General features: G+C 41.7%; 2 protein-coding genes across 2 annotated transcripts in view; both read right to left on the minus strand.

Annotated features, from left to right (window-relative positions):
• Positions 1 to 19,378, minus strand: part of LOC137618818 (uncharacterized) — a 413,063-nt gene that overhangs the window by 231,253 nt on the left and 162,432 nt on the right. The window lies entirely within an intron of this gene.
• Cyfip (Cytoplasmic FMR1-interacting protein Sra-1) overlaps positions 1 to 19,378 on the minus strand; it is a 128,246-nt gene that overhangs the window by 7,004 nt on the left and 101,864 nt on the right. Inside the window, 5 exon segments of the mRNA XM_068349023.1 lie at positions 1,065 to 1,268; positions 1,975 to 2,166; positions 8,963 to 9,096; positions 10,466 to 10,665; positions 12,982 to 13,135. Coding sequence (XP_068205124.1) covers positions 1,065 to 1,268; positions 1,975 to 2,166; positions 8,963 to 9,096; positions 10,466 to 10,665; positions 12,982 to 13,135 — 884 coding nt within the window.

A 19,378-nucleotide genomic window follows, 5' to 3' on the forward strand; every position in this document is an offset into this window, starting at 1 on the left:
TAGGAATGAATGGCAAGCGATTGTGACGCAGTTCCGGTAGGCTCTGCTGCTGCCTCCGATGCCTTAGATGACCGCGGAGGTAGCAGCAGTAGGGGATTCAGCATTATGAAGCTTCATCTGTGGTGGATAACGGGGGAGGGTGGGCTGTGGCACCCTAGCAGTACCAGCTGAACTCAGTTGAGTCCCTTGTTAGGCTGGGAGGAACGTAGAGAGTAGAGGTCCCCTTTTTTGGTTTTTGTTTCATTTGTTGATGTCGGCTACCCCCCAAAATTGGGGGAAGTGCCTTGGTATATGTATGTATGTACCCTGAAAAACACTGAGCACAGCGTACAGTGAGTTGTACATGGTATGATGTTAACATTGTTATTATTATAAGTAATAAGCAAGCTACAACCCTAGTTGGAAAAGCAGGATACTATAAGCCAAAGGGCTCCTACAGGGAAAAGTAGCCCAGTGAGGAAAGGAAATGACAAAATAAACTACATGAGAAGTAATGAATAATGAATAAAGTATATAAAATATCTTAAGGTCAGTAACAAAGTTAACCCTTTTACCCCCAAAGGACATACTGGTACATTTCACAAAACTCATCCCTTTACCCCCATGGACGTACTGGTACGTCCTTGCAAAAAACTGCTATTTACATTTTTTTTGGGCATATTTTTGATAACTTTTTGAGAAACTTCAGGCATTTTCCAAAAGAATGAAACCAACCTGACCTCTCTATGACAAAAATTAAGGTTGTTAGAGCAATTTAAAAAATATATATAGCAAAATGTGCTTGAAAATAAAAATAACCCCTGGGGGTTAAGGGTTGGAAAGTTCCAAATAGCCTGGGGGTAAAAGGGTTAAAATAGATCTCTTATATATAAACTATGAAGAGAGACTTATGTCAGCCTGTTCAACATAAAAAAAAAAACTCACTAGAAGTTTGAACTTCTCAAGTTCCACCAATTTAACTGCCTGACTATGATCATTCCACAATTTGGTCACAGCTGGAATAAAACTTATGGAATACTGTGTAGTGTCGAGCCTTAAAATAGAAGTTCAACAACTTTGATTACCTTTGCAGTAAGGTCGGGGCAAAATATTCTGGAAGGGAGCAGCCTGGAGCAAATCGCAGACTTCTTCCTGCGTCAGCGATTGCTCGACGAGCAGGCAGAAGAGCAGGGCGTTGCCCAGCTCGCGGAAATGGTGGAACAAGTCCGTCCTGGCGTCCGGGTACTGGACGATGTCGTTCAGCTGGGCGTGGTAATACCCGAGGACACCTACGGGAAATAAAATAGATATTAGCGGGCGTAATGATTTAATAAGGAATAATCAGAGTACTGTAAATCATTTATGTATATTTAAATAAACCATTTTCAGAATACATATAAAACAAGATGGCCGTTCGTACAATTGTATAGCTGATACAAAAAGAGAGAGAGAGAGAGAGAGAGAGAGAGAGAGAGAGAGAGAGAGAGAGAGAGAGAGAGAGAGAGAGAGAGAGAGAGAGAACCATTTTCAGAATACATAAAAAACAAGATGGCCTTTCGTACAATTATATATCTGATACAATGATACAGTACAGAGAGAGAGAGAGAGAGAGAGAGAGAGAGAGAGAGAGAGAGAGAGAGAGAGAGAGAGAGAGAGAGAGGAGAGAGAGAGAGAGAGAGAACCATTATAAGAATACCTAAAAAAACAAGATGGCCGTTCGTATAATTATATAGCTGATACAATGAGAGAGAGAGAGAGAGAGAGAGAGAGAGAGAGAGAGAGAGAGAGAGAGAGAGAGAGAGACCCCCTGGATCTAAGGACTGTTTATTCATCATGTTTAAATCTAAGTTTGCAGGTAAATATACTTTAAAATCTTCATCACAAAATCACTTAAAAACAAATGACAACAACTTGAAAAACTACGAAGACGACAGTAGTCCAAAAAAACCACGTACGTACCTGGCGAGCCATAGTCCAAAAAAACCACGTACGTACCTGGCGAGCCATAGTCGTATCTGGGCAACTTGCACTGTTTGGGCATTGCCTGCAACAAGGTTTTCGTGAACTGGTGGATATTCCCCTGGATCAGAGAACGGATGATCTCTAGGAGCTCTTGCATCACCACGGCGATGCCCTGGTAGCCAAGAACCCGGACTATCGACCGCAGGTGGGGCGGTCCAAGAAAACCTACGGAGAGCAAGAAGTTTAGGTAATTTGGTCATGTCAAGATGAATAGTATATTGGGAGGAGAGTGATGGAAATGGAGGTACAGAGAACGAGACGGAGAGGGAGAGTTCCGTTTTACAATTTCTAAAACTCAGTATGGTTAGTATACAGTACAGTATATTGGGAGGAGAGTGATGGAAATGGAGGTACAGGGAACGAGAAGGAGAGGGAGACCAAAGCGAAGGTGGGTGGACTGTATCAAGGATGACCTTCGATCAAAGGGATTAACCGGTGATGAAGTGTGGGACAGAGGTAGATGGAGAACGCTGGCCAGAAAACATCGACCACACAAAAAAGTGGGAAAAGAGGCAGACAAAGAAGAAGAAGAAGACTGTATTGTGAGCGTATATACTATCTAATCAAGCAATTGATTCACATATATCTATTCAAGAAATTGATTCACATATTCGATAAGTTGGTCTATTGAGAAATAAATAAAACATGATACACGGTACTTTAAGAGCTGAATGAGTTCTGGAATGATTTAACTAGGTGTGTAGAAGGACTGGGTAGAAGGAATTATGTAGTTGTTATGGGTGACTTAAATGCTAGAGTGGGTGCTGGAGAGGTAGAAGGTGTCATTGGGAAGTATGGCGTACCAGGTGAAAATGAGAGTGGTGAGAGATTGGTAGATATGTGTTGAACAAGAGATGGTAATAAGTGCTAGCTTTTTTAAAAAGAAAGATAAAAATAAGTATACATGGGTAAGAGTGGCAAATGGAAGAGTAGTAGAAAGGGCATTAATGGATTATGTGTTGATAACTAAAAGAATGTTTGGAAGATTGAAAGACGTGCACGTGTTTAGGGGTATGGCTAACGGTATGTCTGATCATTTTTTGGTGGAAGGAAAGTTAGTTGTAGCAAAAGAATGGGGGAATAGAGTAGGTGGATGTAAAAGGGAGCTAGTGAGGGTTGAAGAGCTAATAAAACCGGGGGTAAAAAGTAAATATCAGGAAAGGTTGAAAATGGCATATGACGAGGTGAGAGTAAGAGAAACTGGTAATTTAGAGGAGGAGTGGAAGTTAGCAAAAGAAAATTTTGTTGGGATTGCAAGTGATGTATGTGGCAAGAAGGTTGTTGGAGGCAGCATGAGGAAGGGCAGTGAATGGTGGAATGAAGGAGTGAAGGTAGGGGTGGAAGAGAAAAAGAGGGCTTTTGAAGAATGGCTGCAGAGTAATAGTATAGAGAAGTATGAAAAATATAGAGAGAAAAAGGTGGAAGTAAAGCGCAAGGTACGTGAGGCAAAGAGGGCAGCTGACCTGAGGTGGGGTCAGGGACTGGGTCAGTCATATGAAGAGAATAAGAAGAAGTTTTGGAAAGAAGTGAAGAGAGTAAGAAAGGCCGGCGCAAGAATTGAAGAGACAGTGAAAGATGGAAATGGAAGGTTGTTAAAAGGAGAGGAGGCAAGGAAAAGGTGGGCGGAATATTTTGAAAGTTTGCTGAATGTTGAGGATGATAGGGAGGCAGATATAATTGCTGTTCCAGGTGTTGAGATGCCAGTGATGGGAGATGAGAATGAGAGAGAGATTACTATAGAGGAAGTGAGGAGAGCACTAGATGAAACGAGAGTAGGAAAAGCATCTGGTATGGATGGTGTGAAAGCTGAGATGTTGAAGGAAGGGGGTGTGACTGTACTTGAATGGTTGATGAGATTGTTTAATGTGTGTTTTGTGTTGTCAATGGTACCAGTAGATTGGGTCTGTGCATGTATTGTACCACTATATAAGGGTAAGGGAGATGTGCATGAGTGTTGTAATTCAAGAGGTATTAGTTTGTTGAGTGTAGTTGGAAAAGTGTATGGTAGAGTACTGATTAATAGGATTAAGGATAAAACAGAGAATGCAATCTTGGAAGTACAGGGTGGTTTTAGAAGAGGTAGGGGTTGTATGAATCAGATTTTTACAGTTAGGCAGATATGCGAGAAATATTTAGCAAAAGGTAAGGAGGTGTATGTTGCGTTTATGGATCTGGAGAAAGCATATGATAGAGTTGATAGGGAAGCAATGTGGAATGTGATGAGGTTATATGGAGTTGGTGGAAGGTTGTTGCAAGCAGTGAAAGGTTTCTACAAAGGTAGTAAAGCATGTGTTAGAATAGGAAATGAAGTGAGCGATTGGTTTCCGGTGAGAGTGGGGCTGAGACAGGGATGTGTGATGTCGCCGTGGTTGTTTAACTTGTATGTTGATGGAGTGGTGAGAGAGGTGAATGCTCGAGTGCTTGGACGAGGATTAAAACTGGTAGACGAGAATGATCATGAATGGGAGGTAAATCAGTTGTTGTTTGCGGATGATACTGTACTGGTAGCAGACACAGAAGAGAAGCTTGACCGACTAGTGACAGAATTTGGAAGGGTGTGTGAGAGAAGGAAGTTGAGAGTTAATGTGGGTAAGAGTAAGGTTATGAGATGTACGAGAAGGGAAGGTGGTGCAAGGTTGAATGTCATGTTGAATGGAGAGTTACTTGAGGAGGTGAATCAGTTTAAGTACTTGGGGTCTGTTGTTGCAGCAAATGGTGGAGTGGAAGCAGATGTACGTCAGAGAGTCAATGAAGGTTGCAAAGTGTTGGGGGCAGTTAAGGGAGTAGTAAAAAATAGAGGGTTGGGCATGAATGTAAAGAGAGTTCTATATGAGAAAGTGATTCTACCAACTGTGATGTATGGATCGGAGTTGTGGGGAATGAAAGTGATGGAGAGACAGAAATTGAATGTGTTTGAGATGAAGTGTCTGAGGAGTATGGCTGGTGTATCTCGAGTAGATAGGGTTAGGAACGAAGAGGTGAGGGTGAGAACGGGTGTAAGAAATGAGTTAGCGGCTAGAGTGGATATGAATGTGTTGAGGTGGTTTGGCCATGTTGAGAGAATGGAAAATGGCTGTCTGCTAAAGAAGGTGATGAATGCAAGAGTTGATGGGAGAAGTACAAGAGGAAGGCCAAGGTTTGGGTGGATGGATGGTGTGAAGAAAGCTCTGGGTTATAGGAGGATAGATGTGAGAGAGGCAAGAGAGCGTGCTAGAAATAGGAATGAATGGCGAGCGATTGTGACGCAGTTCCGGTAGGCCCTGCTGCTTCCTCCGGTGCCTTAGATGACCGCGGAGGTAGGAGCAGTAGCGGACTCAGCAGTATGAAGCTTCACCTGTGGTGGAAATGTGGGAGGTTGGGCTGTGGCACCCTAGCAGTACCAGCTGAACTCGGCTGAGTCCTTGGTAAGGCTGGAGGAACGTAGAGAGTAGAGGTCCCCTATTTTGTTTTGTTTCTTGTTGATGTCGGCTACCCCCCAAAATTGGGGGAAGTGCCTTTGGTATATGTATGTATGTACACGGTACTTTAACCCTTTTACCCCCAAAGGACGTACTGGTACGTTTCACAAAACTCATCCCTTTACCCCCATGGACGTACCGGTATGTCCTTGCAAAAAACTGCTATTTAAATTTCTTTTTGCATATTTTAGATAATTCTTTGAGAAATTTCAGGCATTTTCCAAGAGAATGAGACCAACCTGACCTCTCTATGACAAAAATTAAGGCTGTTAGAGCAATTTAAAAAAGTATACTGCAAAATGTGCTTGAAAAAAAAAATAACCCCTGGGGTTAAGGGTTGGAAAGTTCCAAATAGCCTGGGGGTAAAAGGGTTAAACAGTATAGTGTTTGTCTATACATCGTGTAATCAAGAGAAAGATTTGTAAACTGGATGTGTTGGTGTCCTGTGAAATCTAAAGATAATAATCAAGTTATCATGTTAACGGCACATTACAGTATACTGTACAATATGCAGTATTGCATTTGCATATACACCATCTAGTCAATAAAAAGATTCATAAACTCAATGCATTGGTATTGGTGTCCAAAAAGATATATCGAAAATGATAACTTCAAAGTTAATGAATACTTTCTTGTACTGTCATCACAATGCATCGCTAGAATGACTAAACGCAATGGTATTATTCTACACAATTCATTCCCAAAGAACTACATCCAGCTGTCAAGAAATAAAACTAAAGTAATCAGCTGTTTTATCTTTATCAACAAACACAGCAGATAGAAATGCTGTTTCTGTTATACATAACAATCAACGCATAACCAGTGTAATATTTGTATATCGACAAAGTATCCAGAAAAAAGCTATGGTGTGTCCATTGGTTTTGAAAAAATGATTGATAATCTTCCGTCCTCTTCTTTCCCAATGTTATCCCTACATTAAAGGGTCGTTTGCCTGTTGCACCCTCTCCAATGCCTTCTATCAAAGACATCCTCTTCCACCAAACCTCTTCTCTCCATATCATCCTTCACCTTCTCTCACCATCTAATTCTCCGACTCCCTCTCGATCTTATCCCCTTAACAGTTCCTCCCAAGGACCCCTCACTCCCTCTCCACCATCCATCCTCAACACATGACCACAACATCTCAGTCGCGTTACACTCGCTACCTCCGTAATTTTTGTTACGCCTGTCATTCTTCTTATTAAAAAAAAAGGTTCAATTTGTGTACCTCAAAAAATGGAAGAAAAGTCATGGAAACAAAATAAAAGAAGACCTACCACATGGATTTTTTTCTGGAATAGAAGAGCGAAGAGAACTCATCCAAGGGAAAAATCAACATAAAATGAATACAGATGAAAAATAAAATAATACAGCAATATAGACAATGAATCAATCAGAATTCATTCATTTACCCAGGCATTTAAAAATTCAATCCATCAGATATTTCCTGGACGGTGATAAAACAACAGGCAAACTTTATTATTTTGAAGATTCAAAGTAATAGGAAGCCGAAATGTTTGACTATTTTTATCATGCGACCAAATTAAGTCAATTGTCGAGGCAATTCTCCAAGACTTATTTTGTTACACTGGCCTTATGCACGCTTTTTTTCACGAGTAAGTCGTACATTTTCACATAACCTTTCTTGGCATAAGTTTTGTTAAAGTATCCTTCCTTTTACTTCAATTTTAAGTTAATGATATAGGGTACAATGGCTTAGCGTTTATAGTGTATGTCCATGAATTTAGGAGAGTCAAGTCTGTATTCCCATCAATGCTATGTAAGTAGCTTAAGAAGTGAAGGCGATCCTGCGCACCCATATTCTGTTCCACACGTAACCTCTATTTCTCGTTCTGTGTTGTCCCTTAAGTCAATGTTTGTTATCTTCCCTTGGCAAATGTACGCAATCGCATTTACAATCCGAGTACATCTGATTAACCCTTTTACCCCCAGGCTATTTGGAACTTTCCAACCCTTAGCCCCCAGGCGTCTTTTTTCTTTCAAGCACATTTTGCAATATATATCTTTTAAATTGCTCTAACAGCCTTAGTATTCGTCATAGAGAGGTCAGGTTGGTCTCATTCTTTTGGAAAATGCATGAAGTTTCTCATAAAGTTATCAAAAATATGCAAAAAAAATGTAAACAGCAGTTTTTTCCAAGGTCGTACCAGTACGTCCATGGGGGTAAAGGGATGAGTTTTGTGAAACGTACCAGTACATCCATTGGGGGTAAAAAGGGTTAACGTAAATGAGAAACAAATAATATTCTACTACAAAGTAATTTGTGTTTTTCTGAATAGTTCGTCACGAGAAAAATGATGATTCACCTTTATAAAAAACTAGATCAAGAGAGTAACTAGATTTTAGAAGGCAAGTGGGTCTGGATATGGGGGGGGGGGGGGGAGAGGCCTTACAGACTTAGTTGAACTTCATTTCAACAAGACAAAAAAAAGTCACGGAATTATCCAAAACTCAATTCCCGCTCAAACTCAATTCTTATTAATAAAACTCAAATAAATCTGAACTTCAATTAGTTCATTATGCATGTTGCATAAGATTTTTCATAACTCTGACCATCCTTTACATTCAGATCTCCCTGGACAATTCCATCCTGTTCGTAATATTAGGCAGGCAGTTAATTCTAATAGCCAGGCCTTCTCCATCATGAGGCTCAATACTACACAGTATTCTAGAAGTTTTATTCCAGCTGTTACCAAGTTGTGGAATGATCTTCCTAATCGGGTAGTTGAATCAGTAGAACTTCAAAAGTTCAAAGTTACAGCAAATGTTTTTATGTTGAACAGGCTGACATGAGTCTTTTTATAGTTTATATATGACATCTATTTTGACGTTGTTACTGTTTTTGGAATCATTTATTGTTAATTTGTTCTCATCTTTTATTTATATCCTTATTTCCTTTCCTCACTGGGCTATTTTTCCCTATTGGAGTCCTAGGGCTTATAGCATACTTGCTTTTCCAACTAGGGTTGTAGCTTGGCTAGTAATAATAATAATAATAATAACTATATTTTAACTAATAAAAATTCAATTCCAATTCTAAAACACTAAATTCTAACCCAAAACTCAATTCCAACTAAACACTCAATTATAACCCAAAACTCAAATCCAACTCCAAACCCAATTCCTGCTCAAATTCTTATTCATAAAACTCAAATCCAACTCCAAACCCTCCCGCTCAAAAAATTTTTTTATTCATAAAACTTAAATCCAACTCAAGTAAATTTCAATTAATAAAAATTAAATTCCAACTCTAAAAACTCAATTCTAATCCAAAACTCAATTCCAACTCAAAACCCAATTCTTCCTCGAATTTAATTCTTATTCATAAAATTCAAATCGAACTAAACTCAACTTCAAACAATGAAAACTAATTCAAAATCTAAAAAAACTCAATTCCAATCTAAAAATAAATTTTAACCCAAAATTCAATTCCTAACTCAAAAAAAACACATTCCCAATTCAAAAACTCAATTTCAACTCACCTGAATACTGAGAGTATATTGTTGAATAGGCAACGTTCAAAGCCTTGCTGCCCCAAACCATGTACGGGGCCACGTTGGGAGGCTTGTCCCGCTGCACGGCCTGCGCAAAGGTTGTCACGGCGGCCTTCACGAACCTGCAAATCCGAGTCTAGGATTAACGCGTTTAACAAGATCACAGTCATGATATAGTTACCTTCGCCAAGGTGGTTATATTTTCACCTCTCTCTGTTTGTTACTTTGTCACCAGCCGAACTCAAAACAATACGGATGAATTTAGATGAAAATTTCAGGATAAATCTGGTTTTTATGATACATTTCCCTTTTTAATGTTAACTGTGCACGATCAAGAGAGAATAACTATGAATTGTTATACAAAATGTTAACAATTACTGAAAATTAACAATTAAAATAGAACAGTTTAAAAAAAAAGGGTTTCAGAGATTTGCCAAACAATTAGGATGAGTCACACATTTTATCGAATTGCTTCATTTTCTTTGTTATTTTATGATAATGGACGACATATGTATACCAATTCAATCTTATTTCATATAAGGTATTTCCCTCTTAATCATACACAGCTCTCTCTCTCTCTCTCTCTCTCTCATATCTCTTGAAGCCGGGAGTTGAGAAGGCAGTGAAAAAATATTGAGAAAGAGCAGAGATAGATTACTATCAAACAAATATGTCTCCTTATTAGGTAAGACAACAGGCTCATGATTGGTACCATAATGTTTGAAATACTCTATACAATGGAAACACAGTCAATGACAAGAAAACAAGATTCAGTATAGGTGGGAATGTAGAATGGAGAGATTCATCGCCACAGTAAAGCGCAGACGTGGCGCGACACTAAGCTGTGCCCGTTACGACACTCGGGGAAAGCAGACGACATGATCTTCGCTCACGACTTGCAAAACTTTCTACAAACTTTTTTTTTATGGTGAGCAATGAGGTCGTATGAAAGGCTGCTCATGTTCACATTTTGTGACGTAAATAACAAAAGAATAAAAATAAAAATCGACTGAAAGTTGCATTATAAATTGTAGCTACATGGACGAATACAGATTAAATAGTTTCCTGCTTAGCAAGATTATATCAATTTATTCGTAAGATTATCCCTCTATTCTTTAAACTGAATACTGAAACTGCGAGTCTTAGTTTATCTTGAAGTTTATGTTCTCAAATAAAGACTTACTGTATATCAATAAAATGACTTGAAAAAAGACAAATTTAGGAAGCTGGTAATTGTTCATTACTTCTCTGTAGTTTTTTATTTTTTTGTTTCCTTTCCTCCCTGGACTACTTTTACCCTTATAGGGCTTATAGTATCCTGTCCTTCCAACTAGGGTTGTAGCTTAGCTAGAAATAATAATAATAATAATCTGATGAAAAGTAGAAAGTAAAAAAAGCAATTTATCTCAGTCGAGTGGAAGGCTAGAAGAACGTTCGGTACCTCCAGCAACGTGACTTACAGATTACCGAAAAAATATGGCGTTGGCTTACCTGTTGGTGGCTGCATTGTAGCAATAGTTCGGAAGGAAGTCGTAGTTCAGCTCCCAGAAGACGTGGAGGGTCGTCCGCCCGTACGGAGCCAGGACGTTGTGGTTGGCCTCGCGGAGCTGCGCGTCGAAGTCGTCCAGCACCAGCAGCTGACTCAGCAGTTTGTGCGTCTGTCTGTTGACTTCGATCAGGCCCTCGAGTTCCTGGAACAAAGGGATACCTTTAGATTCCTGTGTACAGAAGACACTCACCAGCACAGTTTCTAACCCCTGACATACAATGCATCAATTGTCCCCTATTTTGACCAAACTCCTGGGCGACCTAAATATTACAGAAGGCCCACTAGCAACCAATTTAATTTTCTAATACATACTGCACTATTCAACTCATATGGCTCATCAATAGACCATCTTAATATCACTGAAGGCTCACCAGTAACAAATTAACCCACTAACACATGCTGCATTATTCAGGCCCTGACAAGAAATCAGTTCCACTTCTAGGCTAAACTGGGCTTGAAGCTCAGAAAGGCGTGAGAATAAAGAGTTATAGAGTACTGACTTTACTAATCTCTCTCTCATCTATAAGTACACAGTATTCTAGATGTTCTATTCCAGCTGTGACCAGATTGTGGAATAACCTTCCCGACTCTGCAGTTGGATTGGCGGAACTTTTAAAAGTTCATACCTTTTGTAAACGCTTTTCCCCTCAGCATGTTGACATCAGTCAATTTATAATAAAGTTTATACAGTATATGACTTACCTATGTTAACAATGCTACAGATCTTCGAATATTTCATACATTTCAAGCATTACGTGTATAGTTTACTGTACTTGCTATTCCCTTATTATCTTTCCTCACTGGGATACTGTTCCTATTGGAGACCTTGGGTTTATAGCATCCTGGTTTTCCAACACGGGTTGTAGCTATTAATAATAATGATAATAATAAGGGAGTAGTAAAAAATAGAGGGTTGGGCATGAATGTAAAGAGAGTTCTGTATGAGAAAGTGATTGTACCAACTGTGATGTATGGATCGGAGTTGTGGGGAATGAAAGTGACGGAGAGACAGAAATTGAATGTGTTTGAGATGAAGTGTCTAAGGAGTATGGCTGGTGTATCTCGACTAGATAGGGTTAGGAACGAAGTAGTGAGGGTGAGAACGGGTGTAAGAAATGATTTAGCAGCTAAAGTGGATATGAATGTGTTGAGGTGGTTTAGCCATGTTGAGAGAATGGAAAATGGCTGTCTGCTAAAGAAGGTGATGAATGCAAGAGTTGATGGGAGAAGTACAAGAGGAAGGCCAAGGTTTGGGTGGATGGATGGAGTGAGAGAAGCTCTGGGTGATAGGAGGATGGATGTGAGAGAGGCAAGAGAGCGTGCTAGAAATAGGAATGAATGGCGAGCGATTGTGACGCAGTTCCGGTAGGCCCTGCTGCTTCCTCCAGTGCCTTGGATGACCCAGTAGGGGAATCAGCATTATGAAGCTTCATCTGTGGTGGATAATGGGGGAGGGTGGGCTGTGGGGCACCCCTAGCAGTACCAGCCAAACTCGGTTGAGTCCCTTGTCAGGCTGGGAGGAACGTAGAGAGATGTCCCCTTATTTGTTTCATTTGTTTGATGTCGGCTACCCCCAAAAATTGGGGGAAGTGCATTGGTATATGTATGTATGTATTAATTTTTAATTGTTTGTTTATTGTTTATCATTTATTAGTTATCAATCATTATTAATTATTATTGTTGTTATCTTTATAAATGAAAGATCTATTCAGATGCTGTTACTGTTCTTAAAATATTTTATTTTAATTATTCATTAATTGTAGTTAATTTATTTCCTTGTTTCCTTTTCTCATATTGCTATTTTTCCCTGTTGGAGCCCTTGGGTTTATAGCATCCTGCTTTTCCAACAAGGGTTGTAGGTTAGCTAATAATGATGATGATGATGATGATGATGATGATGATGATGATGATGATGATGATAATAATAGTAGTAATAATAATAATGATAATAGTAATAATAATAATAATACTAATACTAAAAATAATAATGATTTCTGACATCTTGAAAACACAGAAACACAAAAGCTATGAAAACAAACACGTCTCGATATCACTGGTGCTAGAAAAGGAATTAGGGAAGAAGCGTGGGTAGTGGTAGGGGTGGGGTAGTCGTAGTAGCGGGCAGTAATTGGATGTAGAACGGCACCTAGTAGTATCGGGGGATATTGAGGAAGGAGAGGATTAATTGGTAAGGGACCTCTGGTCGTGGTTCTAACACGCGCCAGTTACTATACCGACACTCTATTAGAGTGAGCGAGCTGTGTATATTCCTGGCATTCCATGCAACTTTTTCTCTGGTATATTTAGCAGTATTTATAACTTAGAAATGGTGCTATAAGGAGCATTTCACGGACCCACACAGGTCGAGCCCAGAAATAATAATAACAACGATAATAATAATGGATCATCCAAAACGTACGAATAAGTGGAAGGCCTTAAAAACGGAACAGTTACTCACCACAACCGAGGTTATGTCGGCACCCTCGAACCTCGCGATGGCAACCTCCAGCGACTTGTGCATGGAGGAGTTGATGCGCTGACAGATCAGCTTGTTCAGGTCGATGCTGCGGCCGAGGAGCTGGACGTGACGCTGTTTCAGCAGGGTCTCGTACCTTTCGGAGAATGGAGCGAAGTAGTATTTAGTTTTGAATAATTGCTTTGAAAATGTTATTTTCCTTAGTAAAATAAATTTTTGAATATACTTACCCGATGATCATGTAGCTGTCAACTCTGTTGCCCGACAGAAATCTAAGGTCGGGATACGCCAGCGATCGCCATACAGGTGGGGGTGTACACAACAGCGCCATCTGTGAGCAGGTACTCAAGTACTTCTTGTCAACAAGAACTCAATTTTCTCCTCGGTCCACTGGTTCTCTATGGGGAGGAAGGGAGGGTCCTTAAATTCATGATCATCGGGTAAGTATATTCAAAAATTTATTTTACTAAGGAAAATAAAATTTTTCAATATTAATCTTACCCGATGATCATGTAGCTGATTCACACCCAGGGTGGTGGGTGGAGACCAGCATACATGTTAACATTAGAAGCTAAGTATCCCGTATCTCATTTTAGCAGTTATTCAAAATAACAAACATAAAATAAATAAGTACCTGGTAAGGAAGTCGACTTGAACCATTACTCTGCCTTTTTAAGTACGTCTTCCTTACTGAGCCTAGCGATCCTCTTAGGATGCTGAGCGACTCCTAGGTGCTGAAGTATGAAGGGCTGCAACCCATACTAAAGGACCTCATCACAACCTCTAATCTAGGCGCTTCTCAAGAAAGAATTTGACCACCCGCCAAATCAACCAGGATGCGGAAGGCTTCTTAGCCTTCCGGACAACCCAAAAATATTTCAAGAGAAAGATTAAAAAGGTTCTGGAATTAGGGAATTGTAGTGGTGGAGCCCCCACCACTACTGCACTCGTTGCTACGAATGGTCCCAGAGTGTAGCAGTTCTCGTAAAGAGACTGGACATTCTTAAGATAAAAGACGCGAACACTGATTAGCTTTTCCAAAAGGTTGCGTCGAATATATTTTGCAGAGATCTATTTTGTTTAAAGGTCACGGAAGTTGTGACAGCTCTAACTTCGTGTGTCCTTACCTTCAGCCAAGCTTGGTCTTCCTCATTCAGAAGGGAATGAGCTTCTCGTATTAACAGTCTGAAAATAATAGGATAAAGAATTCTCTGACATAGGCAAAGATGAATTCTTAACTGAACACCATAAAGCTTCAGACGGGCCTCGTAAAGGTTTTTAAAATAGAACTTAAGAGCTCTTACAGGACATAATACTCTTTCTAGTTCATTTCCAACCATACGATAAGTTTGGAATATCGAACGATATTGGTCAAGGCCGAGAAGGCAGCTCGTGTTTGGCTAGAAAACCAAGATGTAGAACATGTAGCCGTTTCGGATGAAAATCCGATGTTCTTGCTGAAGGCATGAATCTCACTGACTCTTTTAGCTGTGGTTAAGCATATCAGGAAAAGAGTCTTAAAGGTGAGATCTTTCAGGGAGGCTGATTGAAGTGGTTCGAACCTGTCTAACATAAGGAATCTTAGAACCACGTCTAAATTCCAACCAGGTGTAACCAAACGACGCTCCTTCGTGGTCTCAAAAGACTTAAGGAGGTCCTGTAGATCTTTATTGTTGGAAAGATCTAAGCCTCTGCGACGGAAGACTGATGCCAACATGCTTCTGTAACCCTTGAAAGTGGGAGCTGAAAGAGATCGCTCTTTCCTCAGATATAAGAGGAAGTCAGCTATTTGAGTTACAGAGGTACTGGTCGAGGATACGGATACTGACTTGCACCAGTTTCGGAAGATTTCCCACTTCGATTGGTAGACTCTAAGGGTGGATGTTCTCCTTGCTCTAACAATCGCTCTGGTTGCCTCCTTCGAAAAACCTCTAGTTCTCGAGAGTCTTTCGATACTCTGAAGGCAGTGAGACGAAGAGCGTGGAGGCCTTGGAGTACCTTCTTACGCGTGGCAGACGTAGCAGGTCCACCCTTAGGGGAAGAGTTCTGGGAACGTCTACTAGCCATCGAAGTACCTCGGTAAGTTATTCTCTCGCGGGCCAGAGGGAAGCAACTAGTGTCAACTTTGTCCCATCGTGAGAGGCGAACTTCTGCAGTACCTTGTTGACAATCTAGAACGGAGGGAATGCATATAGATCTAGATGAGACTAATCTAGTAGAAAGGCATCTAAAAGAACCACTGCTGGGTCCGGGATAGGTGAGCAAAGTATTGAGAGCCTCTTGGACATCGAGGTTGCGAAGAGATCTATGGTTGGCTGGCCCCAGGTGACCCAAAGTCTCTTGCATACATCTTTGTGGAGGGTCCAATATGTTGGAATTATTGTCCCTTCCTACTGAGACAATCTGCTAAGACATTCAAGTTGCCTTGGAAGAAACTTGTTACTAGTGAAAAGTCTAGACCTGTTGAACAGGAGAGGAGGTCACTTGCGAACTCGCACCATGTCAGAGAGTAGGTCCCTCCTTGCTAGGAGATGAACATCAAAGCAGGGAGTTGTCCGTGTTCACCTCCACTACTTTGCCTTGAAGGAGAGACCTGAAGCTTTTCCAGGTCAGACGTACTGCCAGAAGCTTCTTGCAGTTAAAATGCATTGTCCTTTGACTCGAGTTCCATAATCCCGAGCATTCCCTACCGCCTAAGGTCGCACCCCCGCCTACGTCTGATGCTTCTGAGAAGAGAACGTGGTTGGGAGTCTGAACAGTCAGGGGAAGACCCTATAAAAGGTTGATAAAGTCCTTTCATCAAGTCAGACCAGACTTATCTTCCGGAAACCGGGATCGAGACCGCTTCTAGCGTCTTGTCCTTTTCCAGTGAAGAGCTAGATGAAACCGAAGAGGACGGAGGTGTAGTCTTCCAAGTGACACCAATTGAACCACGGATGACAGTGTCCTAACCAGACTCATCCACAGCCTGACAGGGCCGTGTTCCTTCTTCAGCATCTTCTGGATGGATAGCAGGGCTGGGGGTTGATTGTCTTGTTCAGCCATGTCCTCATCAGAGGGTTCCTCATCCGAAACTGATGAGGAAACGGCAACGGAGTGGGCAACGTCTGACTCGCTGAATCCGGTCGCACTGGTGGATGCGTGACGGAGCCGGACACAAGATCATGGTACTGCTGCACAGTCTGTGAACTGTCAACCATGGGGATGCGAGGAAGTACAGCGACAACCCGAAACTGTCTAGACTGTCTGGGTAGTGCAGACAACCCCTTATCGGGTTGCTGAGGTTGCCGCACTGCGTCACAACAAGTCACCTCTGCTGGTTGTTGAACGTCTTCCCAGTGACACACTGAACGTCCACAACCACCTCCGAGAGTAGCTTAACGTCAACGTGCGACTGGCAACCCACACTGGGTCGCACCGGTGGAGGAACCATCTCAACTGGCGGACGTGAGTAGGATACCTCAGCGTCAACAGGGCGTACAACCAACCGGTAGGAAGGTCGTTGGCAAGAAGGTTCTTCTCCGTAAAAAATCCTCTATCAAGGACTAAGCTTGGACTGCATGTCTTGCAACAAAGCCCAAGGTCTATGGGAGCAGGTGTGGCAACAGACGGGGTTAGCGACTGAAGCGGAACCATTTACCCTCCCTGGAAGCATGTTATGCTTTAATTAAAGTCCATAGGAGGCTAAGCAGCTTAAGGCTCCTCTCCAAATGACAGAGTCCTCAAGGGAATATCAGAAGGAGGGAGAACAGCACTTTCTCATCTACAGGAACCATGTCCGAGAAAAGCTAGGTTATCTCAGTGAGGGTTTCACTGGTGCATAAGCAGCAGACCAGAAGGCAACGTTATGAAACTGCTTGACAGTCTGTGAACTGTCAAAAACTGAACTGTCAACCCCAACAGTTGCGTGAGGACATACAGCCCTGGTGTATTAGTAGCACACCAGAAGGCAATGTCATGTAACTGTTAGACAGTCTGTGAGTTGGCAACAACCAAAGCTGTGTGGGGAAGCCTCAACTCCTGACTGACTAGTTTGCTGCGGGCGAGTGGCGGTAACCACAGTGTGTTGCTGAGGCTGACACACCGTGTCAAAACACGGCAGCTTGTGGTAGCTCACGCACGGCAACGGAGAGCTCCGTGTGTCTGTGGGAGTCAGCATGCGTCTGGCAGAGTCGACTGCGCATGGGTGGAGGAGCTCTCACAACAAGAGTGTGGGAGCAGGCAGCCATGCCGGGCGCACAACCGTGGCAGGCTGTAGGCCAACGGGTGCATCGTCAACCTTCTCCGCAGTCGGAGTGTGGGAGCTGGCAACAACAAAAGCGGAGTGCTGGTGCGTGAGAGGGACTGCCGTGGGTTGCGGAGCATGCCGCATTGTGGCAAAACACGGCAGCTTGACAGCACCTTCCCACTGCTGATGCGGTAGCTCACGCATGTCAACGGAGGGTGCAGCATGAACATGCGTCTGGCAGGGTCGACTGCGCATCGGTGGTGGAGCTCTCACAGGTGGAGTGTGGGAGCAGGCAGCCGCAGTATCTGCTGAGCGCACAACCGTGGCAGGTTGTAGGTTAACAGGTGCAGTGTCAACCTTCTCAGCACGATACTCCTGCATGAAGGTAGCAAGCTGAGACTGCATATCTGCAGCATGGACCACTAGGGTCTATAAAAGACGGCAACAAACGGAGCTACTGTCCGTTGTGACTGAGGGTCTAAAACAGCTGGTGCGGCAACAGACGGAGTTACTGCCTGTTGCGGTACCACCTTGCCTCTCTCGGAAGGTGTGCAGTCGTCGAAGACTGCAGCGAGTCCGAACTGACCCAGTGGCTACACCTAGGCCGTTGGACTTGCGCGGAAGGGACCGACTTGCACTTAAAAGCTGCAAGATTTGGTCCATGGTTTCTGCGAGAAACCTCTTCCGCAGACGAGGAATAAATGGGCTCTCTCGTCTTTGTGTGGGTGGGGTGATCACGTCGGCAACGTGTGTAGATACACCCGAAACCACGGAGGGAAACGTCTGTTCGTCGATCAAGGCCTGTGGAACCCATAAGTCCTTCGACATTACTTCTCCCCTGGGCTTGGGAGCTTGTAAGAGGTATCGGACTAGGTGAACAACTGGCACGAACAGACGAACCCTCGAACGCAACACTGTAACACTTTGCGCATATCACTTTATCACTTTTGATTTTCTGTTTGCACTTATTTCACTGAACTCGAAACTATAAGTGATTTGTACCTGAAACACGCAATCCTATCCTTCATTAAAAGGTAGTAATTGCGAAAACAGTTTTACAATGCAACAGAAAAACATAATGAAAGATAAAGAATTCAGTGGCTGGAAAAGAGACTAAACACTAGATCAAATAAACTACGTTTAAAATCTCTCACCACATAAAGCCTGGGAACAAGAATAAAACTCTAGAAACGTTTTACCTTCTTCCCCTATAGCGACTAGGGAGAAGAGTAAAAAAACGAGAACAACGTTACCCGCTTGAACGAAACGTTTATTCTCCTCTCTCTCCCTCCGTCTCTATCTCTCTCTCTCTCTCTTGACTTAGAACCTGAGAGATGAGCCCAATTATATATCGTTAAAACATATTATTTGTTAAAGGAAAAAAACTGAAAGGTTTCCCAAATAAAAAGTTCCTTTATTAGAATTAAAACCATTTAAGCTAAGAAAGAATGAACGAAACGCTAGAATCGGTTTACTCTTACTGCAACGTGAAACCGTGAAATACTCTCTCTCTATCGTAACGATAGAGTGCATGTTGAACGTTCTGAACGTCAACAACTGCGGAGACTAAACTAAACGTTAGTTCATCTTTGAAAACAGTACGAGACTATCAAAGAAATTCTTTCAAAAACATTAAAATTAAAAAAGTATAAATTCTTAAAAGGAAATACGATATGACGGGCTCAATGTTAATTAACTTCGGTTCCAAGTAAGGACCGCTTACTATTAGGAAAGGTCGCATATAAACAAACATAAAAATTAATTTTTTATAAGTTTATAATAAATGGAAAGTTAATCGAAGAGGCCTATAAATGGCGGAGAGATATAAAATAAATAGATCTATAACTTGTTAAGCAAAATTACCAAAAACCTAAACACACTTCCGTCTAAGGGAAGGGTCGGTCATTTAAAAGTGAAAGAGAGTCCATACTCTCTTCGTCACCAACACTTCCGTCTAAGGGAAGGGTCGGCCATTTAAAAGTGAAAGAGAGTCCATACTCTCTTCGTCACCATAATTAAATCTATCCAAAACGAGTTCAAGTTTTGAAATGAAGATAAAACCCCTGCATAGCGAAAGCTCAAAACTGGAATAGTGTACTTCACCAAAACGTTGTGAAAACAAATCCAGTTAGGGACGGCGTATTTAGTAGG

This window comes from Palaemon carinicauda, chromosome 25, assembly GCF_036898095.1.
Source record: "Palaemon carinicauda isolate YSFRI2023 chromosome 25, ASM3689809v2, whole genome shotgun sequence".
Classification (NCBI taxonomy): domain Eukaryota; kingdom Metazoa; phylum Arthropoda; class Malacostraca; order Decapoda; family Palaemonidae; genus Palaemon; species Palaemon carinicauda.